The sequence below is a fragment of the Ranitomeya imitator genome, chromosome 8 (genome assembly GCF_032444005.1).
Source record: "Ranitomeya imitator isolate aRanImi1 chromosome 8, aRanImi1.pri, whole genome shotgun sequence".
Taxonomy (NCBI): Eukaryota; Metazoa; Chordata; class Amphibia; order Anura; family Dendrobatidae; genus Ranitomeya; species Ranitomeya imitator.
Window position 1 is genome coordinate 203507070 of NC_091289.1, and position 25856 is coordinate 203532925.

General features: G+C 57.1%; 1 protein-coding gene across 2 annotated transcripts in view; it reads left to right on the forward strand.

Moving 5' to 3' along the window:
• Nucleotides 1-24105, forward strand: part of POMGNT1 (protein O-linked mannose N-acetylglucosaminyltransferase 1 (beta 1,2-)) — a 129415-nt gene extending 105310 nt beyond the window's left edge. Inside the window, exon 22 of one of the 2 annotated variants that reach the window (XM_069735870.1) lies at nucleotides 23342-24105. In XM_069735870.1, the coding sequence (XP_069591971.1) occupies nucleotides 23342-23429 (88 nt within the window). In that variant the 3' untranslated portion in view covers nucleotides 23430-24105. The remainder of the gene's footprint in view (nucleotides 1-23341) is intronic. The other variant, XM_069735871.1, reaches the window with a different exon arrangement.
• The last annotated feature ends 1751 nt before the right edge of the window (nucleotides 24106-25856 follow it).

Consider the following 25856-nt stretch of genomic DNA (forward strand, 5'->3'; position numbering starts at 1 on the left):
AGTATGAAGCCCAGGTAGCAGAGTGTGTCTAGTGTGAGGGTGCAGGGACTCCAGGGTCAGTGTGAAGCCCAGGTAGCAGAGTGTGTCTAGGGTGAGGGTGCAGGGACTCCAGGGTCAGTGTGAAGCCCAGGTAGCAGAGTGTGTCTAGTCTGAGGGTGCAGGGACTCCAGGGTCAGTGTGAAGCCCAGGTAGCAGAGTGTGTCCAGGGTGAGGGTGCAGGGACTCCAGGGTCAGTGTGAAGCCCAGGTAGCAGAGTGTGTCTAGGGTGAGGGTGCAGGGACTCCAGGGTCAGTGTGAAGCCCAGGTAGCAGAGTGTGTCTAGTGTGAGAGTGCAGGGACTATAGGGTCAGTGTGAAGCCCAGGTAGCAGAATGTGTCCAGTGTGAGGGTGCAGGGACTCCAGGGTCAGTGTGAAGCCCAGGTAGCAGAGTGTGTCCTGTGTGAGGGTGCAGGGACTCCAGGGTCAGTCTGAAGCCCAGGTAGCAGAGTGTGTCTAGTGTGAGGGTGCAGGGACTCCAGGGTCAGTGTGAAGCCCAGGTAGCAGAGTGTGTCTAGTGTGAGGGTGCAGGGACTCCAGGGTCAGTGTGAAGCCCAGGTAGCAGAGTGTGTCTAGTGTGAGGGTGCAGGAACTATAGGGTCAGTGTGAAGCCCAGGTAGCAGAGTGTGTCCAGGGTGAGGGTGCAGGGACTCCAGGGTCAGTGTGAAGCCCAGGTAGCAGAGTGTGTCTCGTGTGAGGGTGCAGGGATTCCAGGGTCAGTCTGAAGCCCAGGTAGCAGAGTGTGTCCAGGGTGAGGGTGCAGGGACTCCAGGGTCAGTGTGAAGCCCAGGTAGCAGAGTGTGTCTAGTGTGAGGGTGCAGGGACTCCAGGGTCAGTGTGAAGCCCAGGTAGCAGAGTGTGTCTCGTGTGAGGGTGCAGGGACTCCAGGGTCAGTGTGAAGCCTAGGTAGCAGAGTGTGTCCTGTGTGAGGGTGCAGGGACTCCAGGGTCAGTGTGAAGCCCAGGTAGCAGAATGTGTCTAGTGTGAGGGTGCAGGGACTCCAGGGTCAGTCTGAAGCCCAGGTAGCAGAATGTGTCTAGTGTGAGGGTGCAGGGACTCCAGGGTCAGTCTGAAGTCCAGGTAGCAGAGTGTGTCTCGTGTGAGGGTGCAGGGACTCCAGGGTCAGTGTGAAGCCCAGGTAGCAGAATGTGTCTAGTGTGAGGGTGCAGGGACTCCAGGGTCAGTCTGAAGCCCAGGTAGCAGAATGTGTCTAGTGTGAGGGTGCAGGGACTCCAGGGTCAGTGTGAAGCCCAGGTAGCAGAGTGTGTCTAGTGTGAGGGTGCAGGGACTCCAGGGTCAGTCTGAAGCCCAGGTAGTAGAGTGTGTCTAGTGTGAGGGTGCAGGGACTCCAGGGTCAGTCTGAAGCCCAGGTAGCAGAATGTGTCTAGTGTGAGGGTGCAGGGACTCCAGGGTCAGTCTGAAGCCCAGGTAGTAGAGTGTGTCTAGTGTGAGGGTGCAGGGACTCCAGGGTCAGTGTGAAGCCCAGGTAGCAGAGTGTGTCTAGGGTGAGGGTGCAGGGACTCCAGGGTCAGTGTGAAGCCTAGGTAGTAGAGTGTGTCCTGTGTGAGGGTGCAGGGACTCCAGGGTCAGTGTGAAGCCCAGGTAGCAGAGTGTGTCTAGTGTGAGGGTGCAGGGACTCCAGGGTCAGTGTGAAGCCTAGGTAGTAAAGTGTGTCCTGTGTGAGGGTGCAGGGACTCCAGGGTCAGTGTGAAGCCCAGGTAGCAGAGTGTGTCTAGTGTGAGGGTGCAGGGACTCCAGGGTCAGTGTGAAGCCTAGGTAGTAGAGTGTGTCCTGTGTGAGGGTGCAGGGACTCCAGGGTCAGTGTGAAGCCCAGGTAGCAGAGTGTGTCCAGTGTGAGGGTGCAGGGACTCCAGGGTCAGTGTGAAGCCCAGGTAGCAGAGTGTGTCTAGTGTGAGGGTGCAGGGACTCCAGCGTCAGTGTGAAGCCCAGGTAGCAGAATGTGTCTAGTGTGAGGGTCCAGGGACTCCAGGGTCAGTGTGAAGCCTAGGTAGTAAAGTGTGTCCAGTGTGAGGGTGCAGGGACTCCAGGGTCAGTGTGAAGCCCAGGTAGCAGAGTGTGTCTAGTGTGAGGGTGCAGGGACTCCAGCGTCAGTGTGAAGCCCAGGTAGCAGAATGTGTCTAGTGTGAGGGTCCAGGGACTCCAGGGTCAGTGTGAAGCCCAGGTAGCAGAGTGTGTCCTGTGTGAGGGTGCAGGGACTCCAGGGTCAGTCTGAAGCCCAGGTAGCAGAGTGTGTCTAGTGTGAGGGTGCAGGGACTCCAGGGTCAGTGTGAAGCCCAGGTAGCAGAGTGTGTCTAGTGTGAGGGTGCAGGGACTCCAGGGTCAGTGTGAAGCCCAGGTAGCAGAGTGTGTCTAGTGTGAGGGTGCAGGAACTATAGGGTCAGTGTGAAGCCCAGGTAGCAGAGTGTGTCCAGGGTGAGGGTGCAGGGACTCCAGGGTCAGTGTGAAGCCCAGGTAGCAGAGTGTGTCTCGTGTGAGGGTGCAGGGATTCCAGGGTCAGTCTGAAGCCCAGGTAGCAGAGTGTGTCCAGGGTGAGGGTGCAGGGACTCCAGGGTCAGTGTGAAGCCCAGGTAGCAGAGTGTGTCTAGTGTGAGGGTGCAGGGACTCCAGGGTCAGTGTGAAGCCCAGGTAGCAGAGTGTGTCTCGTGTGAGGGTGCAGGGACTCCAGGGTCAGTGTGAAGCCTAGGTAGCAGAGTGTGTCCTGTGTGAGGGTGCAGGGACTCCAGGGTCAGTGTGAAGCCCAGGTAGCAGAATGTGTCTAGTGTGAGGGTGCAGGGACTCCAGGGTCAGTCTGAAGCCCAGGTAGCAGAATGTGTCTAGTGTGAGGGTGCAGGGACTCCAGGGTCAGTCTGAAGTCCAGGTAGCAGAGTGTGTCTCGTGTGAGGGTGCAGGGACTCCAGGGTCAGTGTGAAGCCCAGGTAGCAGAATGTGTCTAGTGTGAGGGTGCAGGGACTCCAGGGTCAGTCTGAAGCCCAGGTAGCAGAATGTGTCTAGTGTGAGGGTGCAGGGACTCCAGGGTCAGTGTGAAGCCCAGGTAGCAGAGTGTGTCTAGTGTGAGGGTGCAGGGACTCCAGGGTCAGTCTGAAGCCCAGGTAGTAGAGTGTGTCTAGTGTGAGGGTGCAGGGACTCCAGGGTCAGTCTGAAGCCCAGGTAGCAGAATGTGTCTAGTGTGAGGGTGCAGGGACTCCAGGGTCAGTCTGAAGCCCAGGTAGTAGAGTGTGTCTAGTGTGAGGGTGCAGGGACTCCAGGGTCAGTGTGAAGCCCAGGTAGCAGAGTGTGTCTAGGGTGAGGGTGCAGGGACTCCAGGGTCAGTGTGAAGCCTAGGTAGTAGAGTGTGTCCTGTGTGAGGGTGCAGGGACTCCAGGGTCAGTGTGAAGCCCAGGTAGCAGAGTGTGTCTAGTGTGAGGGTGCAGGGACTCCAGGGTCAGTGTGAAGCCTAGGTAGTAAAGTGTGTCCTGTGTGAGGGTGCAGGGACTCCAGGGTCAGTGTGAAGCCCAGGTAGCAGAGTGTGTCTAGTGTGAGGGTGCAGGGACTCCAGGGTCAGTGTGAAGCCTAGGTAGTAGAGTGTGTCCTGTGTGAGGGTGCAGGGACTCCAGGGTCAGTGTGAAGCCCAGGTAGCAGAGTGTGTCCAGTGTGAGGGTGCAGGGACTCCAGGGTCAGTGTGAAGCCCAGGTAGCAGAGTGTGTCTAGTGTGAGGGTGCAGGGACTCCAGCGTCAGTGTGAAGCCCAGGTAGCAGAATGTGTCTAGTGTGAGGGTCCAGGGACTCCAGGGTCAGTGTGAAGCCTAGGTAGTAAAGTGTGTCCAGTGTGAGGGTGCAGGGACTCCAAGGTCAGTGTGAAGCCCAGGTAGCAGAGTGTGTCTAGTGTGAGGGTGCAGGGACTCCAGGGTCAGTCTGAAGCCCAGGTAGCAGAGTGTGTCTAGTGTGAGGGTGCAGGGACTCCAGGGTCAGTGTGAAGCCCAGGTAGCAGAGTGTGTCCAGTGTGAGGGTGCAGGGACTCCAGGGTCAGTCTGAAGCCCAGGTAGCAGAATGTGTCTAGTGTGAGGGTGCAGGGACTCCAGGGTCAGTGTGAAGCCCAGGTAGCAGAGTGTGTCCAGTGTGAGGGTGCAGGGACTCCAGGGTCAGTGTGAAGCCCAGGTAGCAGAGTGTGTCTAGTGTGAGGGTGCAGGGACTCCAGGGTCAGTGTGAAGCCCAGGTAGCAGAGTGTGTCCAGTGTGAGGGTGCAGGGACTCCAAGGTCAGTGTGAAGCCCAGGTAGCAGAGTGTGTCTAGTGTGAGGGTGCAGGGACTCCAGGGTCAGTCTGAAGCCCAGGTAGCAGAGTGTGTCTAGTGTGAGGGTGCAGGGACTCCAGGGTCAGTGTGAAGCCCAGGTAGCAGAGTGTGTCCAGTGTGAGGGTGCAGGGACTCCAGGGTCAGTCTGAAGCCCAGGTAGCAGAATGTGTCTAGTGTGAGGGTGCAGGGACTCCAGGGTCAGTGTGAAGCCCAGGTAGCAGAGTGTGTCCAGTGTGAGGGTGCAGGGACTCCAAGGTCAGTGTGAAGCCCAGGTAGCAGAGTGTGTCTAGTGTGAGGGTGCAGGGACTCCAGGGTCAGTGTGAAGCCCAGGTAGCAGAGTGTGTCCAGTGTGAGGGTGCAGGGACTCCAGGGTCAGTGTGAAGCCCAGGTAGCAGAGTGTGTCTAGTGTGAGGGTGCAGGGACTCCAGGGTCAGTGTGAAGCCCAGGTAGCAGAGTGTGTCTAGGGTGAGGGTGCAGGGACTCCAGGGTCAGTGTGAAGCCCAGGTAGCAGAGTGTGTCTAGGGTGAGGGTGCAGGGACTCCAGGGTCAGTGTGAAGCCCAGGTAGCAGAGTGTGTCTAGTGTGAGGGTGCAGGGACTCCAGGGTCAGTCTGAAGCCCAGGTAGCAGAGTGTGTCTAGTGTGAGGGTGCAGGGACTCCAGGGTCAGTGTGAAGCCCAGGTAGCAGAGTGTGTCCAGTGTGAGGGTGCAGGGACTCCAGGGTCAGTGTGAAGCCCAGGTAGCAGAGTGTGTCTCGTGTGAGGGTGCAGGGATTCCAGGGTCAGTCTGAAGCCCAGGTAGTAGAGTGTGTCTAGTGTGAGGGTGCAGGGACTCCAGGGTCAGTGTGAAGCCCAGGTAGCAGAGTGTGTCTAGTGTGAGGGTGCAGGGACTCCAGGGTCAGTGTGAAGCCCAGGTAGCAGAGTGTGTCCAGTGTGAGGGTGCAGGGACTCCAGGGTCAGTGTGAAGCCCAGGTAGCAGAGTGTGTCTAGTGTGAGGGTGCAGGGACTCCAGGGTCAGTGTGAAGCCCAGGTAGCAGAGTGTGTCTAGTGTGAGGGTGCAGGGATTCCAGGGTCAGTCTGAAGCCCAGGTAGCAGAGTGTGTCTAGTGTGAGGGTGCAGGGATTCCAGGGTCAGTCTGAAGCCCAGGTAGTAGAGTGTGTCTAGTGTGAGGGTGCAGGGACTCCAAGGTCAGTGTGAAGCCCAGGTAGCAGAGTGTGTCTAGTGTGAGGGTGCAGGGACTCCAGGGTCAGTGTGAAGCCCAGGTAGCAGAGTGTGTCCAGTGTGAGGGTGCAGGGACTCCAGGGTCAGTGTGAAGCCCAGGTAGCAGAGTGTGTCTAGTGTGAGGGTGCAGGGACTCCAGGGTCAGTGTGAAGCCCAGGTAGCAGAGTGTGTCTAGTGTGAGGGTGCAGGGATTCCAGGGTCAGTCTGAAGCCCAGGTAGCAGAGTGTGTCTAGTGTGAGGGTGCAGGGACTCCAGGGTCAGTGTGAAGCCCAGGTAGCAGAGTGTGTCTAGTGTGAGGGTGCAGGGACTCCAGGGTCAGTCTGAAGCCCAGGTAGCAGATTGTGTCTAGTGTGAGGGTGCAGGGACTCCAGGGTCAGTCTGAAGCCCAGGTAGCAGAATGTGTCTAGTGTGAGGGTGCAGGGACTGCAGGGTCAGTGTGAAGCCCAGGTAGCAGAGTGTGTCTAGTGTGAGGGTGCAGGGATTCCAGGGTCAGTCTGAAGCCCAGGTAGCAGAATGTGTCTAGGGTGAGGGTGCAGGGACTCCAGGGTCAGTCTGAAGCCCAGGTAGCAGAGTGTGTCTAGGGTGAGGGTGCAGGGACTCCAGGGTCAGTCTGAAGCCCAGGTAGCAGAGTGTGTCTAGTGTGAGGGTGCAGGGATTCCAGGGTCAGTCTGAAGCCCAGGTAGCAGAATGTGTCTAGTGTGAGGGTGCAGGGACTGCAGGGTCAGTGTGAAGCCCAGGTAGCAGAGTGTGTCTAGTGTGAGGGTGCAGGGATTCCAGGGTCAGTCTGAAGCCCAGGTAGCAGAATGTGTCTAGTGTGAGGGTGCAGGGACTCCAGGGTCAGTGTGAAGCCCAGGTAGCAGAATGTGTCTAGTGTGAGGGTGCAGGGACTGCAGGGTCAGTGTGAAACCCAGGTAGCAGAGTGTGTCCTGTGTGAGGGTGCAGGGACTCCAGGGTCAGTGTGAAGCCCAGGTAAGAGAGTGTGTCTAGTGTGAGGGTGCAGGGACTCCAGGTTCAGTGTGAAGCCCAGGTAGTAGAGTGTGTCTAGTGTGAGGGTGCAGGGACTCCAGGGTCAGTGTGAAGCCCAGGTAGTAGAGTGTGTCTAGTGTGAGGGTGCAGGGACTCCAGGGTCAGTGTGAAGCCCAGGTAGTAGAGTGTGTCTAGTGTGAGGGTGCAGGGACTCCAGGGTCAGTCTGAAGCCCAGGTAGTAGAGTGTGTCCAGTGTGAGGGTGCAGGGACTCCAGGGTCAGTCTGAAGCCCAGGTAGCAGAGTGTGTCCAGTGTGAGGGTGCAGGGACTCCAGGGTCAGTGTGAAGCCCAGGTAAGAGAGTGTGTCTCGTGTGAGGGTGCAGGGACTCCAGGGTCAGTGTGAAGCCCAGGTAGCAGAGTGTGTCCAGTGTGAGGGTGCAGGGACTCCAGGGTCAGTGTGAAGCCCAGGTAAGAGAGTGTGTCTAGTGTGAGGGTGCAGGGACTCCAGGGTCAGTGTGAAGCCCAGGTAGTAGAGTGTGTCCAGTGTGAGGGTGCAGGGACTCCAGGGTCAGTCTGAAGTCCAGGTAGCAGAGTGTGTCTAGTGTGAGGGTGCAGGGACTCCAGGGTTGGTCTGAAGCCCAGGTAGCAGAGTGTGTCTAGTGTGAGGGTGCAGGGACTCCAGGGTCAGTGTGAAGCCCAGGTAGTAGAGTGTGTCTAGTGTGAGGGTGCAGGGACTCCAGGGTCAGTGTGAAGTCCAGGTAGCAGAGTGTGTCTCGTGTGAGGGTGCAGGGACTCCAGGGTCAGTCTGAAGCCCAGGTAGCAGAATGTGTCCAGTGTGAGGGTGCAGGGACTCCAGGGTCAGTCTGAAGTCCAGGTAGCAGAGTGTGTCTCGTGTGAGGGTGCAGGGACTCCAGGGTCGGTCTGAAGCCCAGGTAGCAGAGTGTGTCTAGTGTGAGGGTGCAGGGACTATAGGGTCAGTGTGAAGCCCAGGTAGCAGAGTGTGTCTAGTGTGAGGGTGCAGGGACTATAGGGTCAGTGTGAAGCCCAGGTAGCAGAGTGTGTCTAGTGTGAGGGTGCAGGGACTCCAGGGTCGGTCTGAAGCCCAGGTAGTAGAGTGTGTCTAGTGTGAGGGTGCAGGGACTCCAGGGTCAGTCTGAAGCCCAGGTAGTAGAGTGTGTCTAGTGTGAGGGTGCAGGGACTCCAGGGTCAGTGTGAAGTCCAGGTAGCAGAGTGTGTCTCGTGTGAGGGTGCAGGGACTCCAGGGTCAGTCTGAAGCCCAGGTAGCAGAATGTGTCCTGTGTGAGGGTGCAGGGACTCCAGGGTCAGTGTGAAGCCCAGGTAGCAGAGTGTGTCTAGTGTGAGGGTGCAGGGACTATAGGGTCAGTGTGAAGCCCAGGTAGCAGAATGTGTCCAGTGTGAGGGTGCAGGGACTCCAGGGTCAGTCTGAAGCCCAGGTAGCAGAGTGTTTCCAGTGTGAGGGTGCAGGGACTCCAGGGTCGGTCTGAAGCCCAGGTAGCAGAGTGTGTCTAGTGTGAGGGTGCAGGGACTCCAGGGTCAGTCTGAAGCCCAGGTAGCAGAGTGTGTCTAGTGTGAGGGTGCAGGGACTCCAGGGTCAGTCTGAAGCCCAGGTAGCAGAGTGTGTCTAGTGTGAGGGTGCAGGGACTCCAGGGTCGGTCTGAAGCCCAGGTAGCAGAATGTGTCTAGTGTGAGGGTGCAGGGACTCCAGGGTCAGTGTGAAGCCCAGGTAGCAGAGTGTGTCTAGTGTGAGGGTGCAGGGACTCCAGGGTCAGTCTGAAGCCCAGGTAGTAGAGTGTGTCCAGTGTGAGGGTGCAGGGACTCCAGGGTCGGTCTGAAGCCCAGGTAGCAGAATGTGTCTAGTGTGAGGGTGCAGGGACTCCAGGGTCAGTGTGAAGCCCAGGTAGCAGAATGTGTGTAGTGTGAGGGTGCAGGGACTCCAGGGTCAGTGTGAAGCCCAGGTAGCAGAGTGTGTCTAGTGTGAGGGTGCAGGGACTCCAGGGTCAGTCTGAAGCCCAGGTAGCAGAGTGTGTCCAGTGTGAGGGTGCAGGGACTCCAGGGTCAGTCTGAAGCCCAGGTAGTAGAGTGTGTCCAGTGTGAGGGTGCAGGGACTCCAGGGTCAGTCTGAAGCCCAGGTAGCAGAGTGTGTCCAGTGTGAGGGTGCAGGGACTCCAGGGTCAGTGTGAAGCCCAGGTAAGAGAGTGTGTCTCGTGTGAGGGTGCAGGGACTCCAGGGTCAGTGTGAAGCCCAGGTAGCAGAGTGTGTCCAGTGTGAGGGTGCAGGGACTCCAGGGTCAGTGTGAAGCCCAGGTAAGAGAGTGTGTCTAGTGTGAGGGTGCAGGGACTCCAGGGTCAGTGTGAAGCCCAGGTAGCAGAGTGTGTCCAGTGTGAGGGTGCAGGGACTCCAGGGTCAGTGTGAAGCCCAGGTAGCAGAATGTGTCTAGTGTGAGGGTGCAGGGACTCCAGGGTTGGTCTGAAGCCCAGGTAGCAGAGTGTGTCTCGTGTGAGGGTGCAGGGACTCCAGGGTCAGTCTGAAGTCTAGTGTGAGGGTGCAGGGACTCCAGGGTCAGTGTGAAGCCCAGGTAGTAGAGTGTGTCTAGTGTGAGGGTGCAGGGACTCCAGGGTCAGTGTGAAGTCCAGGTAGCAGAGTGTGTCTCGTGTGAGGGTGCAGGGACTCCAGGGTCAGTCTGAAGCCCAGGTAGCAGAATGTGTCCAGTGTGAGGGTGCAGGGACTCCAGGGTCAGTCTGAAGTCCAGGTAGCAGAGTGTGTCTCGTGTGAGGGTGCAGGGACTCCAGGGTCGGTCTGAAGCCCAGGTAGCAGAGTGTGTCTAGTGTGAGGGTGCAGGGACTATAGGGTCAGTGTGAAGCCCAGGTAGCAGAGTGTGTCTAGTGTGAGGGTGCAGGGACTATAGGGTCAGTGTGAAGCCCAGGTAGCAGAGTGTGTCTAGTGTGAGGGTGCAGGGACTCCAGGGTCGGTCTGAAGCCCAGGTAGTAGAGTGTGTCTAGTGTGAGGGTGCAGGGACTCCAGGGTCAGTCTGAAGCCCAGGTAGTAGAGTGTGTCTAGTGTGAGGGTGCAGGGACTCCAGGGTCAGTGTGAAGTCCAGGTAGCAGAGTGTGTCTCGTGTGAGGGTGCAGGGACTCCAGGGTCAGTCTGAAGCCCAGGTAGCAGAATGTGTCCTGTGTGAGGGTGCAGGGACTCCAGGGTCAGTGTGAAGCCCAGGTAGCAGAATGTGTCCTGTGTGAGGGTGCAGGGACTCCAGGGTCAGTCTGAAGCCCAGGTAGCAGAATGTGTCCTGTGTGAGGGTGCAGGGACTCCAGGGTCAGTGTGAAGCCCAGGTAGCAGAATGTGTCCTGTGTGAGGGTGCAGGGACTCCAGGGTCAGTGTGAAGCCCAGGTAGCAGAATGTGTCCTGTGTGAGGGTGCAGGGACTCCAGGGTCAGTCTGAAGCCCAGGTAGCAGAATGTGTCCTGTGTGAGGGTGCAGGGACTCCAGGGTCAGTCTGAAGCCCAGGTAGCAGAGTGTGTCCTGTGTGAGGGTGCAGGGACTCCAGGGTCAGTGTGAAGCCCAGGTAGCAGAGTGTGTCTAGTGTGAGGGTGCAGGGACTCCAGGGTCAGTGTGAAGCCCAGGTAGCAGAGTGTGTCTAGTGTGAGGGTGCAGGGACTATAGGGTCAGTGTGAAGCCCAGGTAGCAGAATGTGTCCAGTGTGAGGGTGCAGGGACTCCAGGGTCAGTCTGAAGCCCAGGTAGCAGAGTGTTTCCAGTGTGAGGGTGCAGGGACTCCAGGGTCGGTCTGAAGCCCAGGTAGCAGAGTGTGTCTAGTGTGAGGGTGCAGGGACTCCAGGGTCAGTCTGAAGCCCAGGTAGCAGAGTGTGTCTAGTGTGAGGGTGCAGGGACTCCAGGGTCAGTCTGAAGCCCAAGTAGCAGAGTGTGTCTAGTGTGAGGGTGCAGGGACTCCAGGGTCGGTCTGAAGCCCAGGTAGCAGAATGTGTCTAGTGTGAGGGTGCAGGGACTCCAGGGTCAGTGTGAAGCCCAGGTAGCAGAGTGTGTCTAGTGTGAGGGTGCAGGGACTATAGGGTCAGTCTGAAGCCCAGGTAGCAGAGTGTGTCTAGTGTGAGGGTGCAGGGACTATAGGGTCAGTGTGAAGCCCAGGTAGCAGAGTGTGTCCAGTGTGAGGGTGCAGGGACTCCAGGGTCAGTCTGAAGCCCAGGTAGCAGAGTGTGTCCAGGGTGAGGGTGCAGGGACTCCAGGGTCAGTCTGAAGCCCAGGTAGCAGAATGTGTCTAGTGTGAGGGTGCAGGGACTCCAGGGTCAGTGTGATGCCCAGGTAGCAGAATGTGTCTAGTGTGAGGGTGCAGGGACTCCAGGGTCAGTGTGAAGCCCAGGTAGCAGAGTGTGTCTAGTGTGAGGGTGCAGGGACTATAGGGTCAGTGTGAAGCCCAGGTAGCAGAGTGTGTCCAGTGTGAGGGTGCAGGGACTCCAGGGTCAGTCTGAAGCCCAGGTAGCAGAGTGTGTCCAGGGTGAGGGTGCAGGGACTCCAGGGTCAGTCTGAAGCCCAGGTAGCAGAATGTGTCTAGTGTGAGGGTGCAGGGACTCCAGGGTCAGTGTGAAGCCCAGGTAGCAGAGTGTGTCTAGTGTGAGGGTGCAGGGACTCCAGGGTCAGTGTGAAGCCCAGGTAGCAGAGTGTGTCTAGTGTGAGGGTGCAGGGACTCCAGGGTCAGTGTGAAGCCCAGGTAGCAGAGTGTGTCTAGTGTGAGGGTGCAGGGACTCCAGGGTCAGTGTGAAGCCCAGGTAGCAGAGTGTGTCTAGTGTGAGGGTGCAGGGACTCCAGGGTCAGTGTGAAGCCCAGGTAGCAGAGTGTGTCTAGGGTGAGGGTGCAGGGACTCCAGGGTCAGTGTGAAGCCCAGGTAGCAGAGTGTGTCTAGTGTGAGGGTGCAGGGACTCCAGGGTCAGTGTGAAGCCCAGGTAGCAGAGTGTGTCCAGGGTGAGGGTGCAGGGACTCCAGGGTCAGTGTGAAGCCCAGGTAGCAGAGTGTGTCCAGGGTGAGGGTGCAGGGACTCCAGGGTCAGTGTGAAGCCCAGGTAGCAGAGTGTGTCTAGTGTGAGAGTGCAGGGACTATAGGGTCAGTGTGAAGCCCAGGTAGCAGAATGTGTCCAGTGTGAGGGTGCAGGGACTCCAGGGTCAGTGTGAAGCCCAGGTAGCAGAGTGTGTCCTGTGTGAGGGTGCAGGGACTCCAGGGTCAGTCTGAAGCCCAGGTAGCAGAGTGTGTCTAGTGTGAGGGTGCAGGGACTCCAGGGTCAGTGTGAAGCCCAGGTAGCAGAGTGTGTCTAGTGTGAGGGTGCAGGGACTCCAGGGTCAGTGTGAAGCCCAGGTAGCAGAGTGTGTCTAGTGTGAGGGTGCAGGAACTATAGGGTCAGTGTGAAGCCCAGGTAGCAGAGTGTGTCCAGGGTGAGGGTGCAGGGACTCCAGGGTCAGTGTGAAGCCCAGGTAGCAGAGTGTGTCTCGTGTGAGGGTGCAGGGATTCCAGGGTCAGTCTGAAGCCCAGGTAGCAGAGTGTGTCCAGGGTGAGGGTGCAGGGACTCCAGGGTCAGTGTGAAGCCCAGGTAGCAGAGTGTGTCTCGTGTGAGGGTGCAGGGACTCCAGGGTCAGTGTGAAGCCTAGGTAGCAGAGTGTGTCCTGTGTGAGGGTGCAGGGACTCCAGGGTCAGTGTGAAGCCCAGGTAGCAGAATGTGTCTAGTGTGAGGGTGCAGGGACTCCAGGGTCAGTCTGAAGCCCAGGTAGCAGAATGTGTCTAGTGTGAGGGTGCAGGGACTCCAGGGTCAGTCTGAAGTCCAGGTAGCAGAGTGTGTCTCGTGTGAGGGTGCAGGGACTCCAGGGTCAGTGTGAAGCCCAGGTAGCAGAATGTGTCTAGTGTGAGGGTGCAGGGACTCCAGGGTCAGTCTGAAAGCCCAGGTAGCAGAATGTGTCTAGTGTGAGGGTGCAGGGACTCCAGGGTCAGTGTGAAGCCCAGGTAGCAGAGTGTGTCTAGTGTGAGGGTGCAGGGACTCCAGGGTCAGTCTGAAGCCCAGGTAGTAGAGTGTGTCTAGTGTGAGGGTGCAGGGACTCCAGGGTCAGTCTGAAGCCCAGGTAGCAGAATGTGTCTAGTGTGAGGGTGCAGGGACTCCAGGGTCAGTCTGAAGCCCAGGTAGTAGAGTGTGTCTAGTGTGAGGGTGCAGGGACTCCAGGGTCAGTGTGAAGCCCAGGTAGCAGAGTGTGTCTAGGGTGAGGGTGCAGGGACTCCAGGGTCAGTGTGAAGCCTAGGTAGTAGAGTGTGTCCTGTGTGAGGGTGCAGGGACTCCAGGGTCAGTGTGAAGCCCAGGTAGCAGAGTGTGTCTAGTGTGAGGGTGCAGGGACTCCAGGGTCAGTGTGAAGCCTAGGTAGTAAAGTGTGTCCTGTGTGAGGGTGCAGGGACTCCAGGGTCAGTGTGAAGCCCAGGTAGCAGAGTGTGTCTAGTGTGAGTGTGCAGGGACTCCAGGGTCAGTGTGAAGCCTAGGTAGTAGAGTGTGTCCTGTGTGAGGGTGCAGGGACTCCAGGGTCAGTGTGAAGCCCAGGTAGCAGAGTGTGTCCAGTGTGAGGGTGCAGGGACTCCAGGGTCAGTGTGAAGCCCAGGTAGCAGAGTGTGTCTAGTGTGAGGGTGCAGGGACTCCAGCGTCAGTGTGAAGCCCAGGTAGCAGAGTGTGTCCAGTGTGAGGGTGCAGGGACTCCAGGGTCAGTCTGAAGCCCAGGTAGCAGAATGTGTCTAGTGTGAGGGTGCAGGGACTCCAGGGTCAGTGTGAAGCCTAGGTAGTAAAGTGTGTCCTGTGTGAGGGTGCAGGGACTCCAGGGTCAGTGTGAAGCCCAGGTAGCAGAGTGTGTCCAGTGTGAGGGTGCAAGGACTCCAGGGTCAGTGTGAAGCCCAGGTAGCAGAGTGTGTCCAGTGTGAGGGTGCAGGGACTCCAGGGTCAGTCTGAAGCCCAGGTAGCAGAATGTGTCTAGTGTGAGGGTGCAGGGACTCCAGGGTCAGTGTGAAGCCCAGGTAGCAGAGTGTGTCCAGTGTGAGGGTGCAGGGACTCCAAGGTCAGTGTGAAGCCCAGGTAGCAGAGTGTGTCTAGTGTGAGGGTGCAGGGACTCCAGGGTCAGTCTGAAGCCCAGGTAGCAGAGTGTGTCTAGTGTGAGGGTGCAGGGACTCCAGGGTCAGTGTGAAGCCCAGGTAGCAGAGTGTGTCCAGTGTGAGGGTGCAGGGACTCCAGGGTCAGTCTGAAGCCCAGGTAGCAGAATGTGTCTAGTGTGAGGGTGCAGGGACTCCAGGGTCAGTGTGAAGCCCAGGTAGCAGAGTGTGTCCAGTGTGAGGGTGCAGGGACTCCAAGGTCAGTGTGAAGCCCAGGTAGCAGAGTGTGTCTAGTGTGAGGGTGCAGGGACTCCAGGGTCAGTGTGAAGCCCAGGTAGCAGAGTGTGTCTAGTGTGAGGGTGCAGGGACTCCAGGGTCAGTGTGAAGCCCAGGTAGCAGAGTGTGTCTAGGGTGAGGGTGCAGGGACTCCAGGGTCAGTGTGAAGCCCAGGTAGCAGAGTGTGTCTAGGGTGAGGGTGCAGGGACTCCAGGGTCAGTGTGAAGCCCAGGTAGCAGAGTGTGTCTAGTGTGAGGGTGCAGGGACTCCAGGGTCAGTCTGAAGCCCAGGTAGCAGAGTGTGTCTAGTGTGAGGGTGCAGGGACTCCAGGGTCAGTGTGAAGCCCAGGTAGCAGAGTGTGTCTAGTGTGAGGGTGCAGGGACTCCAGGGTCAGTGTGAAGCCCAGGTAGCAGAGTGTGTCTAGTGTGAGGGTGCAGGGACTCCAGGGTCAGTCTGAAGCCCAGGTAGCAGATTGTGTCTAGTGTGAGGGTGCAGGGACTCCAGGGTCAGTCTGAAGCCCAGGTAGCAGAATGTGTCTAGTGTGAGGGTGCAGGGACTGCAGGGTCAGTGTAAAGCCCAGGTAGCAGAGTGTTTCTAGTGTGAGGGTGCAGGGATTCCAGGGTCAGTCTGAAGCCCAGGTAGCAGAATGTGTCTAGGGTGAGGGTGCAGGGACTCCAGGGTCAGTCTGAAGCCCAGGTAGCAGAGTGTGTCTAGGGTGAGGGTGCAGGGACTCCAGGGTCAGTCTGAAGCCCAGGTAGCAGAGTGTGTCTAGTGTGAGGGTGCAGGGATTCCAGGGTCAGTCTGAAGCCCAGGTAGCAGAATGTGTCTAGTGTGAGGGTGCAGGGACTGCAGGGTCAGTGTGAAGCCCAGGTAGCAGAGTGTGTCTAGTGTGAGGGTGCAGGGATTCCAGGGTCAGTCTGAAGCCCAGGTAGCAGAATGTGTCTAGTGTGAGGGTGCAGGGACTCCAGGGTCAGTGTGAAGCCCAGGTAGCAGAATGTGTCTAGTGTGAGGGTGCAGGGACTGCAGGGTCAGTGTGAAACCCAGGTAGCAGAGTGTGTCCTGTGTGAGGGTGCAGGGACTCCAGGGTCAGTCTGAAGCCCAGGTAGTAGAGTGTGTCTAGTGTGAGGGTGCAGGGACTCCAGGGTCAGTCTGAAGCCCAGGTAGCAGAGTGTGTCCAGTGTGAGGGTGCAGGGACTCCAGGGTCAGTGTGAAGCCCAGGTAAGAGAGTGTGTCTAGTGTGAGGGTGCAGGGACTCCAGGTTCAGTGTGAAGCCCAGGTAGTAGAGTGTGTCTAGTGTGAGGGTGCAGGGACTCCAGGGTCAGTGTGAAGCCCAGGTAGTAGAGTGTGTCTAGTGTGAGGGTGCAGGGACTCCAGGGTCAGTGTGAAGCCCAGGTAGTAGAGTGTGTCCAGTGTGAGGGTGCAGGGACTCCAGGGTCAGTCTGAAGTCCAGGTAGTAGAGTGTGTCTAGTGTGAGGGTGCAGGGACTCCAGGGTCAGTCTGAAGCCCAGGTAGCAGAGTGTGTCCAGTGTGAGGGTGCAGGGACTCCAGGGTCAGTGTGAAGCCCAGGTAAGAGAGTGTGTCTCGTGTGAGGGTGCAGGGACTCCAGGGTCAGTGTGAAGCCCAGTTAGCAGAGTGTGTCCAGTGTGAGGGTGCAGGGACTCCAGGGTCAGTGTGAAGCCCAGGTAAGAGAGTGTGTCTAGTGTGAGGGTGCAGGGACTCCAGGGTTGGTCTGAAGCCCAGGTAGCAGAGTGTGTCTCGTGTGAGGGTGCAGGGACTCCAGGGTCAGTCTGAAGTCTAGTGTGAGGGTGCAGGGACTCCAGGGTCAGTGTGAAGCCCAGGTAGTAGAGTGTGTCTAGTGTGAGGGTGCAGGGACTCCAGGGTCAGTGTGAAGTCCAGGTAGCAGAGTGTGTCTCGTGTGAGGGTGCAGGGACTCCAGGGTCAGTCTGAAGCCCAGGTAGCAGAATGTGTCCAGAGTGAGGGTGCAGGGACTCCAGGGTCAGTCTGAAGTCCAGGTAGCAGAGTGTGTCTCGTGTGAGGGTGCAGGGACTCCAGGGTCGGTCTGAAGCCCAGGTAGCAGAGTGTGTCTAGTGTGAGGGTGCAGGGACTATAGGGTCAGTGTGAAGCCCAGGTAGCAGAGTGTGTCTAGTGTGAGGGTGCAGGGACTATAGGGTCAGTGTGAAGCCCAGGTAGCAGAGTGTGTCTAGTGTGAGGGTGCAGGGACTCCAGGGTCGGTCTGAAGCCCAGGTAGTAGAGTGTGTCTAGTGTGAGGGTGCAGGGACTCCAGGGTCAGTCTGAAGCCCAGGTAGTAGAGTGTGTCTAGTGTGAGGGTGCAGGGACTCCAGGGTCAGTGTGAAGTCCAGGTAGCAGAATGTGTCTAGTGTGAGGGTGCAGGGACTCCAGGGTCAGTGTGAAGCCCAGGTAGCAGAGTGTGTCTAGTGTGAGGGTGCAGGGACTATAGGGTCAGTGTGAAGCCCAGGTAGCAGAGTGTGTCCAGTGTGAGGGTGCAGGGACTCCAGGGTCAGTCTGAAGCCCAGGTAGCAGAGTGTGTCCAGGGTGAGGGTGCAGGGACTCCAGGGTCAGTCTGAAGCCCAGGTAGCAGAATGTGTCTAGTGTGAGGGTGCAGGGACTCCAGGGTCAGTGTGAAGCCCAGGTAGCAGAGTGTGTCTAGTGTGAGGGTGCAGGGACTCCAGGGTCAGTGTGAAGCCCAGGTAGCAGAGTGTGTCTAGTGTGAGGGTGCAGGGACTCCAGGGTCAGTGTGAAGCCCAGGTAGCAGAGTGTGTCTAGTGTGAGGGTGCAGGGACTCCAGGGTCAGTGTGAAGCCCAGGTAGCAGAGTGTGTCTAGTGTGAGGGTGCAGGGACTCCAGGGTCAGTGTGAAGCCCAGGTAGCAGAGTGTGTCTAGGGTGAGGGTGCAGGGACTCCAGGGTCAGTGTGAAGCCCAGGTAGCAGAGTGTGTCTAGTGTGAGGGTGCAGGGACTCCAGGGTCAGTGTGAAGCCCAGGTAGCAGAGTGTGTCCAGGGTGAGGGTGCAGGGACTCCAGGGTCAGTGTGAAGCCCAGGTAGCAGAGTGTGTCTAGGGTGAGGGTGCAGGGACTCCAGGGTCAGTGTGAAGCCCAGGTAGCAGAGTGTGTCTAGTGTGAGAGTGCAGGGACTATAGGGTCAGTGTGAAGCCCAGGTAGCAGAATGTGTCCAGTGTGAGGGTGCAGGGACTCCAGGGTCAGTGTGAAGCCCAGGTAGCAGAGTGTGTCCTGTGTGAGGGTGCAGGGACTCCAGGGTCAGTCTGAAGCCCAGGTAGCAGAGTGTGTCTAGTGTGAGGGTGCAGGGACTCCAGGGTCAGTGTGAAGCCCAGGTAGCAGAGTGTGTCTAGTGTGAGGGTGCAGGGACTCCAGGGTCAGTGTGAAGCCCAGGTAGCAGAGTGTGTCTAGTGTGAGGGTGCAGGAACTATAGGGTCAGTGTGAAGCCCAGGTAGCAGAGTGTGTCCAGGGTGAGGGTGCAGGGACTCCAGGGTCAGTGTGAAGCCCAGGTAGCAGAGTGTGTCTCGTGTGAGGGTGCAGGGATTCCAGGGTCAGTCTGAAGCCCAGGTAGCAGAGTGTGTCCAGGGTGAGGGTGCAGGGACTCCAGGGTCAGTGTGAAGCCCAGGTAGCAGAGTGTGTCTAGTGTGAGGGTGCAGGGACTCCAGGGTCAGTGTGAAGCCCAGGTAGCAGAGTGTGTCTCGTGTGAGGGTGCAGGGACTCCAGGGTCAGTGTGAAGCCTAGGTAGCAGAGTGTGTCCTGTGTGAGGGTGCAGGGACTCCAGGGTCAGTGTGAAGCCCAGGTAGCAGAATGTGTCTAGTGTGAGGGTGCAGGGACTCCAGGGTCAGTCTGAAGCCCAGGTAGCAGAATGTGTCTAGTGTGAGGGTGCAGGGACTCCAGGGTCAGTCTGAAGTCCAGGTAGCAGAGTGTGTCTCGTGTGAGGGTGCAGGGACTCCAGGGTCAGTGTGAAGCCCAGGTAGCAGAATGTGTCTAGTGTGAGGGTGCAGGGACTCCAGGGTCAGTGTGAAGCCCAGGTAGCAGAGTGTGTCTAGTGTGAGGGTGCAGGGACTCCAGGGTCAGTCTGAAGCCCAGGTAGTAGAGTGTGTCTAGTGTGAGGGTGCAGGGACTCCAGGGTCAGTCTGAAGCCCAGGTAGCAGAATGTGTCTAGTGTGAGGGTGCAGGGACTCCAGGGTCATTCTGAAGCCCAGGTAGTAGAGTGTGTCTAGTGTGAGGGTGCAGGGACTCCAGGGTCAGTGTGAAGCCCAGGTAGCAGAGTGTGTCTAGGGTGAGGGTGCAGGGACTCCAGGGTCAGTGTGAAGCCTAGGTAGTAGAGTGTGTCCTGTGTGAGGGTGCAGGGACTCCAGGGTCAGTGTGAAGCCCAGGTAGCAGAGTGTGTCTAGTGTGAGGGTGCAGGGACTCCAGGGTCAGTGTGAAGCCTAGGTAGTAAAGTGTGTCCTGTGTGAGGGTGCAGGGACTCCAGGGTCAGTGTGAAGCCCAGGTAGCAGAGTGTGTCTAGTGTGAGGGTGCAGGGACTCCAGGGTCAGTGTGAAGCCTAGGTAGTAGAGTGTGTCCTGTGTGAGGGTGCAGGGACTCCAGGGTCAGTGTGAAGCCCAGGTAGCAGAGTGTGTCCAGTGTGAGGGTGCAGGGACTCCAGGGTCAGTGTGAAGCCCAGGTAGCAGAGTGTGTCTAGTGTGAGGGTGCAGGGACTCCAGCGTCAGTGTGAAGCCCAGGTAGCAGAGTGTGTCCGGTGTGAGGGTGCAGGGACTCCAGGGTCAGTCTGAAGCCCAGGTAGCAGAATGTGTCTAGTGTGAGGGTGCAGGGACTCCAGGGTCAGTGTGAAGCCTAGGTAGTAAAGTGTGTCCTGTGTGAGGGTGCAGGGACTCCAGGGTCAGTGTGAAGCCCAGGTAGCAGAGTGTGTCCAGTGTGAGGGTGCAGGGACTCCAGGGTCAGTGTGAAGCCCAGGTAGCAGAGTGTGTCCAGTGTGAGGGTGCAGGGACTCCAGGGTCAGTCTGAAGCCCAGGTAGCAGAATGTGTCTAGTGTGAGGGTGCAGGGACTCCAGGGTCAGTGTGAAGCCCAGGTAGCAGAGTGTGTCCAGTGTGAGGGTGCAGGGACTCCAAGGTCAGTGTGAAGCCCAGGTAGCAGAGTGTGTCTAGTGTGAGGGTGCAGGGACTCCAGGGTCAGTCTGAAGCCCAGGTAGCAGAGTGTGTCTAGTGTGAGGGTGCAGGGACTCCAGGGTCAGTGTGAAGCCCAGGTAGCAGAGTGTGTCCAGTGTGAGGGTGCAGGGACTCCAGGGTCAGTCTGAAGCCCAGGTAGCAGAATGTGTCTAGTGTGAGGGTGCAGGGACTCCAGGGTCAGTGTGAAGCCCAGGTAGCAGAGTGTGTCCAGTGTGAGGGTGCAGGGACTCCAAGGTCAGTGTGAAGCCCAGGTAGCAGAGTGTGTCTAGTGTGAGGGTGCAGGGACTCCAGGGTCAGTGTGAAGCCCAGGTAGCAGAGTGTGTCTAGTGTGAGGGTGCAGGGACTCCAGGGTCAGTGTGAAGCCCAGGTAGCAGAGTGTGTCTAGGGTGAGGGTGCAGGGACTCCAGGGTCAGTGTGAAGCCCAGGTAGCAGAGTGTGTCTAGGGTGAGGGTGCAGGGACTCCAGGGTCAGTGTGAAGCCCAGGTAGCAGAGTGTGTCTAGTGTGAGGGTGCAGGGACTCCAGGGTCAGTCTGAAGCCCAGGTAGCAGAGTGTGTCTAGTGTGAGGGTGCAGGGACTCCAGGGTCAGTGTGAAGCCCAGGTAGCAGAGTGTGTCCAGTGTGAGGGTGCAGGGACTCCAGGGTCAGTGTGAAGCCCAGGTAGCAGAGTGTGTCTCGTGTGAGGGTGCAGGGATTCCAGGGTCAGTCTGAAGCCCAGGTAGCAGAGTGTGTCTAGTGTGAGGGTGCAGGGACTCCAGGGTCAGTGTGAAGCCCAGGTAGCAGAGTGTGTCTAGTGTGAGGGTGCAGGGATTCCAGGGTCAGTCTGAAGCCCAGGTAGCAGAGTGTGTCTAGTGTGAGGGTGCAGGGACTCCAGGGTCAGTGTGAAGCCCAGGTAGCAGAGTGTGTCTAGTGTGAGGGTGCAGGGACTCCAGGGTCAGTCTGAAGCCCAGGTAGCAGATTGTGTCTAGTGTGAGGGTGCAGGGACTCCAGGGTCAGTCTGAAGCCCAGGTAGCAGAATGTGTCTAGTGTGAGGGTGCAGGGACTGCAGGGTCAGTGTGAAGCCCAGGTAGCAGAGTGTTTCTAGTGTGAGGGTGCAGGGATTCCAGGGTCAGTCTGAAGCCCAGGTAGCAGAATGTGTCTAGGGTGAGGGTGCAGGGACTCCAGGGTCAGTCTGAAGCCCAGGTAGCAGAGTGTGTCTAGGGTGAGGGTGCAGGGACTCCAGGGTCAGTCTGAAGCCCAGGTAGCAGAGTGTGTCTAGTGTGAGGGTGCAGGGATTCCAGGGTCAGTCTGAAGCCCAGGTAGCAGAATGTGTCTAGTGTGAGGGTGCAGGGACTGCAGGGTCAGTGTGAAGCCCAGGTAGCAGAGTGTGTCTAGTGTGAGGGTGCAGGGATTCCAGGGTCAGTCTGAAGCCCAGGTAGCAGAATGTGTCTAGTGTGAGGGTGCAGGGACTCCAGGGTCAGTGTGAAGCCCAGGTAGCAGAATGTGTCTAGTGTGAGGGTGCAGGGACTGCAGGGTCAGTGTGAAACCCAGGTAGCAGAGTGTGTCCTGTGTGAGGGTGCAGGGACTCCAGGGTCAGTCTGAAGCCCAGGTAGTAGAGTGTGTCTAGTGTGAGGGTGCAGGGACTCCAGGGTCAGTCTGAAGCCCAGGTAGCAGAGTGTGTCCAGTGTGAGGGTGCAGGGACTCCAGGGTCAGTGTGAAGCCCAGGTAAGAGAGTGTGTCTAGTGTGAGGGTGCAGGGACTCCAGGTTCAGTGTGAAGCCCAGGTAGTAGAGTGTGTCTAGTGTGAGGGTGCAGGGACTCCAGGGTCAGTGTGAAGCCCAGGTAGTAGAGTGTGTCTAGTGTGAGGGTGCAGGGACTCCAGGGTCAGTGTGAAGCCCAGGTAGTAGAGTGTGTCCAGTGTGAGGGTGCAGGGACTCCAGGGTCAGTCTGAAGTCCAGGTAGTAGAGTGTGTCTAGTGTGAGGGTGCAGGGACTCCAGGGTCAGTCTGAAGCCCAGGTAGCAGAGTGTGTCCAGTGTGAGGGTGCAGGGACTCCAGGGTCAGTGTGAAGCCCAGGTAAGAGAGTGTGTCTCGTGTGAGGGTGCAGGGACTCCAGGGTCAGTGTGAAGCCCAGGTAGCAGAGTGTGTCCAGTGTGAGGGTGCAGGGACTCCAGGGTCAGTGTGAAGCCCAGGTAGTAGAGTGTGTCCAGTGTGAGGGTGCAGGGACTCCAGGGTCACTGTGAAGCCCAGGTAGTAGAGTGTGTCCAGTGTGAGGGTGCAGGGACTCCAGGGTCACTGTGAAGCCCAGGTAGTAGAGTGTGTCCAGTGTGAGGGTGCAGGGACTCCAGGGTCAGTCTGAAGTCCAGGTAGCAGAGTGTGTCTAGTGTGAGGGTGCAGGGACTCCAGGGTTGGTCTGAAGCCCAGGTAGCAGAGTGTGTCTCGTGTGAGGGTGCAGGGACTCCAGGGTCAGTCTGAAGTCTAGTGTGAGGGTGCAGGGACTCCAGGGTCAGTGTGAAGCCCAGGTAGTAGAGTGTGTCTAGTGTGAGGGTGCAGGGACTCCAGGGTCAGTGTGAAGTCCAGGTAGCAGAGTGTGTCTCGTGTGAGGGTGCAGGGACTCCAGGGTCAGTCTGAAGCCCAGGTAGCAGAATGTGTCCAGTGTGAGGGTGCAGGGACTCCAGGGTCAGTCTGAAGTCCAGGTAGCAGAGTGTGTCTCGTGTGAGGGTGCAGGGACTCCAGGGTCGGTCTGAAGCCCAGGTAGCAGAGTGTGTCTAGTGTGAGGGTGCAGGGACTATAGGGTCAGTGTGAAGCCCAGGTAGCAGAGTGTGTCTAGTGTGAGGGTGCAGGGACTATAGGGTCAGTGTGAAGCCCAGGTAGCAGAGTGTGTCTAGTGTGAGGGTGCAGGGACTCCAGGGTCGGTCTGAAGCCCAGGTAGTAGAGTGTGTCTAGTGTGAGGGTGCAGGGACTCCAGGGTCAGTCTGAAGCCCAGGTAGTAGAGTGTGTCTAGTGTGAGGGTGCAGGGACTCCAGGGTCAGTGTGAAGTCCAGGTAGCAGAGTGTGTCTCGTGTGAGGGTGCAGGGACTCCAGGGTCAGTCTGAAGCCCAGGTAGCAGAATGTGTCCAGTGTGAGGGTGCAGGGACTCCAGGGTCAGTCTGAAGTCCAGGTAGCAGAGTGTGTCTCGTGTGAGGGTGCAGGGACTCCAGGGTCGGTCTGAAGCCCAGGTAGCAGAGTGTGTCTAGTGTGAGGGTGCAGGGACTATAGGGTCAGTGTGAAGCCCAGGTAGCAGAGTGTGTCTAGTGTGAGGGTGCAGGGACTCCAGGGTCGGTCTGAAGCCCAGGTAGCAGAGTGTGTCTAGTGTGAGGGTGCAGGGACTATAGGGTCAGTGTGAAGCCCAGGTAGCAGAGTGTGTCTAGTGTGAGGGTGCAGGGACTCCAGGGTCGGTCTGAAGCCCAGGTAGTAGAGTGTGTCTAGTGTGAGGGTGCAGGGACTCCAGGGTCAGTGTGAAGCCCAGGTAGCAGAGTGTGTCCTGTGTGAGGGTGCAGGGACTCCAGGGTCAGTGTGAAGCCCAGGTAGCAGAGTGTGTCTAGTGTGAGGGTGCAGGGACTCCAGGGTCAGTGTGAAGCCCAGGTAGCAGAGTGTGTCTAGTGTGAGGGTGCAGGGACTCCAGGGTCAGTGTGAAGCCCAGGTAGCAGAGTGTGTCTAGTGTGAGGGTGCAGGGACTCCAGGGTCAGTGTGAAGCCCAGGTAGCAGAATGTGTCTAGGGTGAGGGTGCAGGGACTCCAGGGTCAGTCTGAAGCCCAGGTAGCAGAGTGTGTCTAGGGTGAGGGTGCAGGGACTCCAGGGTCAGTGTGAAGCCCAGGTAGTAGAGTGTGTCTAGTGCAGAGTCCTGTTTTGTTTTCTCTACCACTTTCCTCTGATTAGTGGCGGCCATGTTGGCTAGCTTGTCTTATCGTTGCTGACTTGGCTGCAGTGTCCTGGGTTCGGGTCACTCGCTCCAGTTCTGTCAGAATTGGACACTCCTCGGCCGTATGTGTGAGCATAGACAGTAAAATGAATGACGTAGTTTTCGCTCCTATGTGGACGTAGCCGTGCAGTCTCAGGACATCCATTATTCTGGGTCATACGTTGGGAGGGGTCTGCATCGTGAACATGGCTACGTGTCTGTTATACAATGGGTGGTCTCTGCCTGCGCTTCCAGGTAGGAGTCACCAGAGGTGACATTAGAAAGTTCTGCCTCTCACCATTAGTAACTGGTTTGTTCTATGTTGTAGAAGTAAGAAGCCTCCATCTGTGACCCCCATTTACTTGGAGCCTCCACCCAAAGAAGATGCTGCTGTTGCTGGCGTTGAGCAGTCCTGACCTCCGTCCTGTTGCGCATATTTGGTGTCAATCTTGAGGAAAGTCTCGTGATAGTTACACGTGTCACCAGAACTTCTGCTTGTAGCATTTTGTTTTTTCACCGGAAGCCGTGTGTTCCAGAACAAGACCTCTCTGCTCTCATCCAGAGGACGTGTAGAACCTCCTCAGATTAGACTTCTCACACTCTTATGGATAAAGTGGGAAATTGACTGGTTCTGCCCTCGGTCTTCTGCTGTGAGGATGGCGTGTCTTCTCCTGACATAGACTCACTATTGGGGATGATTTCTACCAGTGCCTTATTCCTCGGAGCAGTGATCAGTCTGAAGGTTCCCAACTCTCCTGGGCCCCGTCCGTCCCTCACGCTGATGCTCAGTTACCCGTGTTGTGTGTCCTGAGATGTAGCGTGACTGAGAGATGCTGGAAGGGTTTGTTAGGGAGGACCTTTTCAGACTGAGTGTCCTCCAATGATTACCTGGGGGCTGTCCTATCACTGGGGGTGTTCTCGTCTGTCGTGGAGGGGTCTGATATGTTGGGGGGTCACAGTGGACTCTTGGTCCATGTTTGTAGCTTTACGGTCTCCACCGATATCCGTCTGCCACTGTAGTGTGCATCTGACCTGGGCCCTGAGTGGATTTTCGCTGGTAACATAAATCAGATTTGCTTTGTGTTTCTCTCACATTGTTATGGACTCCTATATTCCAGGTTACATGGTCCTTGTTGGTTCCCAGATTTATATAGAGTAATGTTAAATTAATAGAATATACTAGAGAATAAAGAAGGGCTCACTATTAATCAGGATCAGAATTACAATATCATAGTGTATACACAGACTACTCATTCACAGACTATACACATAAAACCCCTATTTTTCAGTCACCCATGATGGCACCATGAGAGGGGGGATCCGCCCATCAAGGACAGGAAACCTTCAAGATAAAAAGGGGCGGCTCCTCTCTCCACATCAGTTGGTTTCGTGTCCTTGATGGGGAACCCTAAGTAAATCGGGGGAGGGAGATAGGAGGTCCATAGGAAGTGTACAAGGAAAATGAACCACAGGGAATTCCCACTCTGTGGGCAGGGGCTACCGAGAACATGGTAAAAAATGCTATGCCAGTCATGTGCAGAGCAAGGCAGGATCACCCTTCCTGGGGACGTGATCCATTCTCTCCTGTGGTGGCTAGGAATAAATTCAGCACTAAAGGGAGTTCCCTGGTTAAACAATGAGGTCAGGGTGGTTACGACAGTGGCCCGCCCAAAGTGGTGGGGAGCCCACCTAGACGACTATTGGGTACAGGGAACCTGGTCGAAGGAAGAGAAGTTAGCCACCTCAAACAGCTGTGAGCGCCTGGCAGTAGAGTGGGCATTATATGAGCTGCTGTCTCTTCTGTGGAGTCACTGTGTGAGAATTGTCTCTAAAGAAGACAGTATTTGATCAGATCGAGGACATGTGGGAGTCTCCCTCAAGTACCGTAGATCTTTTCGCCTCAAGGAAGGTCTGGAAATTCTGCTCTCTGGACACACGAGAGAACCCTCACATGGTGGACGCATTCAGGAAGAAGTGGACTCTCGGGCTACTCTACATGTTTCCCTTGGTGTCTCTCATCACGTCAATCCTAAGAAAGATCATGGAAGATGAAGCAAGGGTTATCCTCATAGCTCCCTTTGGCCAAAGAGGCAATTTTTTTTTGGCTGAAAGCAATGCCGATCTTGGACCCGTGGGTTCTCCCAGAGTACCCAGATCTTCTGTCCCAGGGACCTTTTCTTCATCCTCAGGTGTCCAGCCTGCATTTAACAGCCTGGAATTTGAGAGGTCAATTATAGAGAAAAAGGGGTTTTCAGCTAGGTTAATTTGTACCCTACTTAGTAGTAGAAAGCCACTAACCATAAAGATCTATGGGAGTCCCTGGAGAAAATTCTTATCCTCCTTGGAGGCAGATCCGGAGGGGGAGATCCCTTTAACATCTATCCTGGAGTTCCTTCAGAAGGGGCTGGAGCTCGGTATTTCAGTTAGCACCCTTAACGTGCAAGTCTCGGCCTTAGGGGCACTATACAGTTATGAAGTGGCAGGTAATAAGTGGATTGCTAGGTTTATCTAAGTCTGCAGCAGAGCTAGAGCAATCCCGCTCCATGGGACTTGAATTTAGTCTTAACAGCATTGACAGAAGGCCCCTTGAGCCCTTCCATTCTGCCTCAGACAAGATAGTCTTGCTAGAAATATCTCTGCTAGCAGCCCGAAGAATAAGCGACATCAGGCTTTGTCAGCAGATCCCCATACACTCAGGTTCTGGGATAGGGTAGTTGTTAGACCCCAGATCTCCCTGAAGTCGTTACTAAATTCCACAAGTCACAAGAGATTATATTACCATCATTCTGTTCCCACCCTAGAAATGTTAAGGAAGAAAAATGTACATACCCAGGACGATAGAT